This window comes from Quercus robur, chromosome 2 (assembly GCF_932294415.1).
Source record: "Quercus robur chromosome 2, dhQueRobu3.1, whole genome shotgun sequence".
Classification (NCBI taxonomy): Eukaryota; Viridiplantae; Streptophyta; class Magnoliopsida; order Fagales; family Fagaceae; genus Quercus; species Quercus robur.
The window spans coordinates 25,272,304-25,281,304 of NC_065535.1; the positions used below are offsets into that span (position 1 = coordinate 25,272,304).

At 33.2% G+C, this 9,001-nt stretch overlaps 1 protein-coding gene across 1 annotated transcript; it reads right to left on the minus strand.

Moving 5' to 3' along the window:
• Nucleotides 1-6,137: 6,137 nt before the first annotated feature.
• Nucleotides 6,138-7,703, minus strand: LOC126713033 (SKP1-interacting partner 15). Its single transcript, XM_050412624.1, has one exon. It carries the CDS (start codon nucleotides 7,531-7,533, stop codon nucleotides 6,376-6,378), a length of 1,158 nt encoding a protein of 385 aa, XP_050268581.1. The 5' UTR covers nucleotides 7,534-7,703; the 3' UTR covers nucleotides 6,138-6,375.
• Between the last annotated feature and the right edge of the window lie 1,298 nt (nucleotides 7,704-9,001).

Consider the following 9,001-nt stretch of genomic DNA (forward strand, 5'->3'; position numbering starts at 1 on the left):
ATTAGACACATATACAGCCATATCAATTTGTAACGAGTGATGTTTGAAATACTATAAAATTTAGGCTAAAATATTTTTTTTTCTGCCATAAAATTTGCATAAATTTCGTTTTTAATCCCTAAATTTTAAAAATTCATTTTTCATTTTCTAAAGTTTAGGGATGAAAAATAGTCTTTATTAAGTTAAAGGATAGAAAGTGAAACTTTTTTCTTAGTTTAGGGATAAAAAACAATATTAATGCAAACCATAAAGACGAAAACAAAAAAGTAACTACAAGATTTTTTTTTTTTTTTTGAGAAATAATTACAATATGTTACTAACCACGTAGTTCGAATCTTTTCCTCCCTAAACTCCCAAGCACTTTGTGCATGGGGAGATACAAATTCAGCTAATGTTATTAATTTGATACCAATTACATTTTCCTAGGCCATGGCTAGGCCCCTACTAAAGAAAAGCCCCCAAATGAGAGAGACAATAAGTGATTTTTTATTTTTATTTTTTAAAAAGAATATATATATACACACACACCCAAGTTATGCATTTTTCCTCGTGAACAACACCAAAATAATTAATAAATAATACTAAAAATACTACAAATTTTACTATATAGGTCTTACAAATTGGTAATTTTGTACAATACAAATCACAAGAAATAATTCAAATAATCATTTATTAACTTGTTAAGATGCTATCAAACAAATTCATTGTCACATTATTGACAATTACTTTGTAAGTTTTTTGGTAATAAAATTCGTATTAACTTTAGTATTTTTCCAAAAATTATGAATTAATATAAATCTAACCCAATCACCATTAAGGCATAAAGTGAATTAGTCATTTTTTTTTAGGGAAAAGTGAATTAATTATATTCAAAAATAGGGATAATGGATTTAAGAAAAAAAAATTATACTATAGAACATTAACTAAATATTATTTACTTGATATTGAAAAATATTTTTAAAAAAAAAAACTCATTTAAAGTTGTCACCTTAAGCCTCAAATTATCTAATAATACCAAAAGGGTTAAGAACTACACTCAAAATTTCAGCTGGGTTTCTTGTTTCAGCCTTTCAGGGAGAAATCACATTGAGGTTGTGCAGTTTTCCATTTTATAAAATGTTTGTAGTAACACCGAAGTATCTCCAACCATTTTCCCAAAAAGAAACAGGATGAATTCTTAGGTACTTTCAAACAATCCCATAAAATTAATAAAAAAATCTGAGCATATTTATTGTGCCCATCAGTTAGGATACGTGGTCTTCAACATTGCCTATTATTTTAACAGCCAGGAGTCCCTGATCTGACCAAGCCCAAAAAACCAATCCTCTCTTTTCACGTAAGTTCAAAGCCACAAGAAAACTAAACAACAAAAGGAACCACATGGAGAGAAGTGTTATGCACACAATATTTTCATAATAAATCGTAGGTAACTTTGCAGTGATGAACATGAACAAAAAGAAACAAAATGCAATCTGCTACCTCAAAATAAGTTACAAAAAAAGTTATGAATTTTTAGCCGAGCAGCTTCCACATGATATTGTGTCCAAGTAAAACCTAAGACCTCAATTTTGTCCTCCATCCTTTTTGTCCCCCTCTCATATTTTTGTTAGGAGACTTTCATTACTTCAGAAAGATAAATGTTAACAAATGCCATACGAGTATTGGTTTAAAAACTATTTTTAGAAATATTTTATGATAAAATAATAAAACAATTAATTTTTTTGACAACTTTTTATATTTTTCATGAAAATTGTGTCAAAACTTTCCTATTATAATTTATTAACAATTGCTTTAAAAACATCCATTAACATGACCCCTCTCAGAAATGATTATCTCAGTTTTAAACTGCTTCTCAGCAAAAAGGAAAATTATAATAATAATAAAAGTACTTCGCGTTGATGGTCCAACGAAGTTGATTTGGGCCCCCTTTTTGCCAGACTTATTTAAGTTTATGGCCCATACGGTTAGGTTTGGGGCAGTGTAACAATTTGACATATTTATTGGATGTGTCCCTAAACTTTTTAATTTTCTGTAATAAAGATGAGCCAAGCTTTAAAAAATTATGTAGCTTAAGCTCATCCCTTAAAAAATTTCAAGGATCACATGACAATTAATTGTTAATTAACTTGCAAGTGTGACATTAGACACATATACGGCCATATCAATTTGTAAAGAGTGATGTTTGAAATACTATAAAATTTAGGCTAAAATATTTTTTTCCTGCCATAAAATTTGCATAAATTTCGTTTTTCATCCCTAAATTTTAAAAATTCATTTTTTATTTTCTAAACTTTGTGAAAAGCTTTTTTTTTTCCCAATAGTTTAGCAAAAAAAAAAAAAAAAACAAACAAACACTCTTCTTAGTTGTTTAGGGATGAAAAATAGTCTTTATTAAGTTAAAGGATAGAAAGTGAAACTTTTTTCTTAGTTTAGGGATAAAAAACAATATTAATGCAAACCATAAAGACGAAAACAAAAAGTAACTACCAGATTTTTTTTTTTTTTGAGAAATAATTACTATATGTTACTAACCACGTAGTTCGAATTTTTTCCTTCCTAGACTCCCAAGCACTTTGTGCATGGAAAGGTACCAATTCAGCTAATGTTATTAATTTGATACCAATTACATTTTCCTAGGCCATGGCTAGGCCCCTACTATAGAAAAGCCCCCAAATGAGAGAGACAATAAGTGATTTTTTATTTTTGTTTTTTAAAAAGAATATATATATACACACACACCCAAGTTCTGCATTTTTCCTCGTGAACACCAAAATAATTAATAAATAATACTAAAATTACTACAAATTTTACTACATAGGTCTTACAAATTAGTAATTTTGTACAATACAAATCACAAGAAATAATTCAAATAATCATTTATTAACTTGTTAAGATGCTATCAAACAAATTCATTGTCACATTATTGACAATTACTTTGTAAGTTTTTTGGTAATAAAATTTGTATTAACTTTAGTATTTTTCCAAAAATTATGAATTAATATAAATCTAACCCAATCACCATAAAGGCATAAAGTGAATTAGTCATTTTTTTTAGGGAAAAGTGAATTAATTATATTCAAAAATAGGGATATGGATTTAAGAAAAAATATATATATATATACTATAGAACATTAACTAAATATTATTTACTTGATATTGAAAAATATTTAAAAAAAAAAAAAAAAACTCATTTAAAGTTGTCACCTTAAGCCTCAAATTATCTAATAATACCAAAAGGGTTAAGAACTACACTCAAAATTTCAGCTGGGTTTCTTGTTTCAGCCTTTCAGGGAGAAATCACATTGAGGTTGTGCAGTTTTCCATTTTATAAAATGTTTGTAGTAACACCGAAGTATCTCCAACCATTTTCCCAAAAAGAAACAGGATGAATTCTTAGGTACTTTCAAACAATCCCATAAAATTAATAAAAAAATCTGAGCATATTTATTGTGCCCATCAGTTAGGATACGTGGTCTTCAACATTGCCTATTATTTTAACAGCCAGGAGTCCCTGATCTGACCAAGCCCAAAAAACCAATCCTCTCTTTTCACGTAAGTTCAAAGCCACAAGAAAACTAAACAACAAAAGGAACCACATGGAGAGAAGTGTTATGCACAAAATATTTTCACAACAAATTATAGGTGGTTAGTTACTATTAGTTCTAATTTGACCCTACTACTAAAATTACTTTTTTACCCTACCAATAACAATCCGTAACAACCTACCACATAAAATTTGTTATGAAAATATTGTGGACATAACATTTCTTTATGGGTATAGAGAATGCAAGGAAAACAATCCACCAAGGACAGTTGAAGTTAATGTTTTGAACAAGAAGAGTGGTGAGATTGAAATGTACAAAATAATGCCTAGAATTGAATGATATACCTGACAACATTCGGTCTAAATTAGAAATGAATAAGAATGGCAACGGACATAGCATTGCAATTTACACCCCCGACACGTCAAGTTATAAGATTATAGAGGATATTTGAGCTTCAATTAGTTCAAATTCAATGATCTGAGCAGCATCTATGTATAATTTCAATAAAGACCCAACACTTATTTAACACAATTTCGTAGCTTTATTTCTTAAACCTATAACACAAGTTTGTAGAATGCAAGGAAAACATTTCAACAACCAGGGACAGTTGAAGTTAATGTTTTGAACAATAAGAGCGGTGACATTGAAATGCACAGAATAATGCATAGAATTTATTGGTAAACATGACAAAATGCGGTCTTAATAAGAAATGAATGAGAATGGCAACTGACATAGCTTTACAATTTACACCCCCAACACATTTATTTATAAGATTATACAGGATATTCGAGCTTCAAACGGTTCAAATTCAATGATCTGAACAGCACATATGTATAATTTCAATCAAGACCCAACAATTCTTAATTTAACAAATGAGTGTAGCTTTATTTCCTAAACCTATAACACAAGTTGGTAGCTTTATTTCTTAAACGTAAAACACAAGTTCATAGAATGCAAGGAAAACATTTTAACAACCAAGGACAGTTGAAGATAATGTTTTGAACAAGAAGAGTGGTGAAATTGAAATGCACAAAATAATGCCTAGAATTGAATGATATATACCTGACAACACGCAGTCTTAACTAGAAATGAATGAGAATGGCAACTGACATAGCATTACAATTTACCACCCAACACCTCTATTTATAAGATTATACATCATATTTGAGCTTCAATTGGTTCAAATTCAATGATTTGAGCAGCATATATGTATAATTTCAATCAAGACCCAACAATTCTTAATTGAACACAAGTTTGTAGCTTTATTTCTTATACCTATAACACAAGTTTGTAGAATGAAAGGAAAACACCTTTACCAGGGACAGTTGAAGTTAATGTTTTGAACAAGAAGAGCAGTGACAATGAAATGCACAAAATAATGCATAGAATTTATTGGTATACCTGACAACATGCGGTCTTAATAAGAAATGAATGAGAATGGCAACTAACATAGCATTACAATTTACACACCCAACACATCTATTTATAAGATTATAAAGGATATTTGAGCTTCAATTGGTTCAATTTCAATCATTCGAGCAGCATGTATGCATAATTTCAATCACGACCCAACAATTCTTAATTTTACGCAATATCATAGCTTTAATTCTTAATCCCATAACACAAGTTTTTAGAATGCAAGGAAAACATTTTAACAACCAGGGGCAGTTGAAGTTAATGTTTTGAACAACAAGAGTTGTGATATTAAAAATGCACAAAATAAATTTTTTTTTTTATAGGTAATCAGAGAACTATTATTAATAAGTAAAAGATGAATAATACAAGCTGTTCATGATGATGAACAACAAGAAACAGAAGAAACAAACAGCCAAACGAAGGAGAGGGAAAACAAAAAGTCGAGAAGAGACGAAGACTCAGTAAAACCCCAACAACAAGACCACTCAAAAAGACTACGATGGCTTAAAACCTTTAACTCATCCAACATCTTCTCCATGTTCTCAAAGGAGCAACAATTTTGTTCCAACCAAACAATCCACATTAAGCACCCTGGAATCAAATTCCAAATATTTGATTTCCAAACAATCCACATTGAATGATATATGAAGTTCAATTGTTTCAAATTGAATGATTTGAGCAGCATATATGTATAATTTCAACAACAACTCTTAATTTAACACAAGTTTAATCAGGAAAAAAAAAAAAACAAAATCAATTATTAAAAAAAAAAAAAAAAAAAAAAGAAGAAGAAGAAGAAGCATTTAAGCCCATCAAATTCTCCAATTCATTAAATTGTCCTAAATCTCACAATCCACTAGCACATTGCATGTAGTTGTAGGAGAATCCTCTCATTGACAAAGGTCTCAGTGTATAGTAAAATTTCCAAATTCACTGAAAATACTTTTTTATTTTTTATATTTTTTATGGGAACTGCAAAAACATTTGAAAATCCCAAAACAAAAACCACAGAAAAGCAAGTTTAGCACAAGACCGATTCTGTAATAGACAAGAGTCTATGACATACACCAAAGATGATAAAGAAACACTACTAAATACTAATCTAACGTGAAAGTCTAAGGATTACATCAAGGGTCATTTTAGGAAAGCCACTTTTATGAAAAATTGAAAAAACAGTAAAAACATTAATTACTTTTTCACTTTTTCCATAAAAACTTTCATAAAATGGTTCACGCCCACGGGACATTTGTTAACATTTCCCTTACAACAAATACCCCAATCATGTAAAAGTATACAACAAGCTTGCTGTCCAATTAGCAAGGATAAAACCATTAGTGGAATTCGTAAATTATGGTATGGTACAAACACAACAGGGGCAAATCTCATATGCCAATTACATAGCATAACAAAATTCTTACTGATTAACACTACGAACCTGAGGCGGAAGCAAAGGAGTGAGCCTAGCCTCCAACACGAAACCGCGACAAAGGCCATCTCCAGTCCCCGGCACGTCGTGAATCCAACGCCAGTCCCCTTTACCGAGAGACCGATCCCACATGGCCAATTTGGGGAGCCTTTTGGCAGAGAAAAAGACCTTATCATCACCACCACCAAATACCTTAAACTTGCTAGACTCTTGAAAACACTTGAACATCTCCACAGGCATTCTCCCAGCCTCGTCCCACTCCAGGCTCTCCAGATCCAACCTCAGTATCAGGATCGTCGAGCACGACGCGTTCAAAGTGAATGACGATTTTAGCCCCCCGATCATCAGGATTCTCTTCCCGCTGCCCCTCACCAAACGCGGTCGTTTTAGGATGTCGAACACGTCCCCCCACTCGTGCTTTTCGAGCCGAGTCCAACTCTGGCAACTCTTCATCTTCGATATCGTGCATGAGAATAGCTTCCATTGGCTTCTCCATGGAGACCCCACGTCGCAGAGCGCGTATACGGAATCCGAAACTAAAATCGGGCTTCGTGGTTTGGAAGGTAAATTCGATGAAAATTTGAGCCATTTTTGCTCTGTTCCGGAGAAATACAGGGCTGCGAGTTCCGTCAGAACCATGACTTGGTTGGCCGAGTCAACCAGGACCGAGCCGTGCCGTGACCATGCCGAGCCTAGCTGGGGGAGGACACGAAACTCGCGAGTCAAGGGGTTGCAAACCACGAGTGACTTGGTCGACTCGGGTGACTCGGCCGAGTCGGCCCAGAGGTAGATGAGTCCAAAAGACGACGCGACCGGGTGTGGGGCCCGGAAGGGGAGGAAGTCGAGGGTGAATCTGAGCCACTTGTTGTTGTTGGGGTTGGGGTCGAACACATGGAGATCGTGAGGGCACGAAACGTGGCGGTGGTGGTGGTGGTGGTGGTGATGGTGGTGGTGAGGCGGTCGGAGAGCAAGGAGGGTGAGAGGTGGTTGTGTGGAGATGAGGTCTACGAAGCAAGGCGAGGTCAGAATCTGGTAAAAGAATTTGCATACCGATCGGGAGATCATGATCTCCCGAAGCGGGAGATTAGAGAAGATCTGGTGGAGAGTGTCCTGTGGAAGGCGGAAGATCGGCGGGGATGCGTCCATTTTAATTCCAACGGGGATGGCGGAGCAGAGGATCAGAGCTCTGATATGGTGAAGAAATTAGAAACAATGGGGGGATTTTGGGGAGAGGGTCAGTGGACATAAAGAATTAAAGATAGAAGAGAGTCGTGTTTTTTATTTTTGTTATGCTTGGCACTTGTGCTTTTGGATACAAGTCATTGGCTGAGGCCGTTTCCACCATTCGACTATTTCCTTATTTGTTCACCTTTTACTGCAGCAATCAAACATCGAAATTACCTCAAATCAAATCACCATGCTGCTTCTTTTTTTTTTTTTCTTTTTTCTTTTTTTCCTTCCAAATGAACTATAGGTAAAAAAGTTAAAAATATTCAACAAACTTATTTCTTACTGTCTTCTTTGTTTTTTGGGATAAGATCCCTCCAATTTTCTATCAAGTTAAAAAGTTCATTTCTTATAAATAAATAAATAAATAAATAATTCTAATTTGCTCGAGAAAGAAAAGTTTAAAAGTTCATTTTAAGAGATTTTCTTTTCTTTTTAAAATATATATATGTAGGGATGAAAAGCCCAATGGTGTATATTGGGTCGTGGGCCTTGCCCAAGGACATTTAGCAGTCCAAGAATAGTTAGATATTGGCGAAGACGTAAAAATCAGTAAATTATGGAGGGATTTTGGTCATAAAGGTTTGGGAAAGTAGTTTGAGGAGAAATGCATTCTTGGCTAAGCAGAGTAGAAGTTAGAAGATTTTACTTGCCATCAAGAGCAACACTCTGGACAATTCTACTGGTAAGGATAAATATCAGGAGGGAATAAGATAAAGGGAATCTGAGAAATATATTGGAGAAAGTTGCTACCACTGCATTAAATGTTCTGCAACTAACTCCCTAGCCATATTAATATGGAGGTGATACCTGAACAGTAATATTCAACCTTACAGCTATCCCCAAAGATTTCAGGAAGGTGCTGATAGGATAAGAATCAAAACCAGCAACTTGATTTACACATGAAAGGCTGAGATGAAGCAAAACAGGGTAATATAAAGAAGAAAGACCCTATTATAAAGGGATCATCTGAAAATAGATAAAAAAAAAAAATACTGTAGCAATAAGAACTGGACTTATAATCAAATTCAAGAGAGATATATAGAACTACTCTCGTCGGACTTTGCCGAGGAAGATTTTATTTGCACAAAACTTGTTTATCTTTGTTTTCTTGTCATCTTCAACTTACTATGATTATTGTCTAACTTATTGAAATCTAGTTTCCAGTCCACTCTCTACAAATTCCTTGTGTTGGGCTCTTTGGGCCTTAATCCTTTTACTTTTTGGGCTTAAGAACCAAAACGTGCCCTTACAATATCGATTAGCGCTCTATGTAATACATTTAATTTAATAATTTTAAAAATTATATTATAAATGTTGAAGTTTTAAAAGGTCATAAATTAATATTTTTTTAGTTTTTAAAAATAAAATAGTAAATTTGATGGTG

Excerpts from the sequence above, each read along its gene's own strand:
- LOC126713033 (XM_050412624.1), bottom strand. The coding sequence starts at position 7,533 with ATGGACGCATCCCCGCCGATCTTCCGCCTTCCACAGGACACTCTCCAC.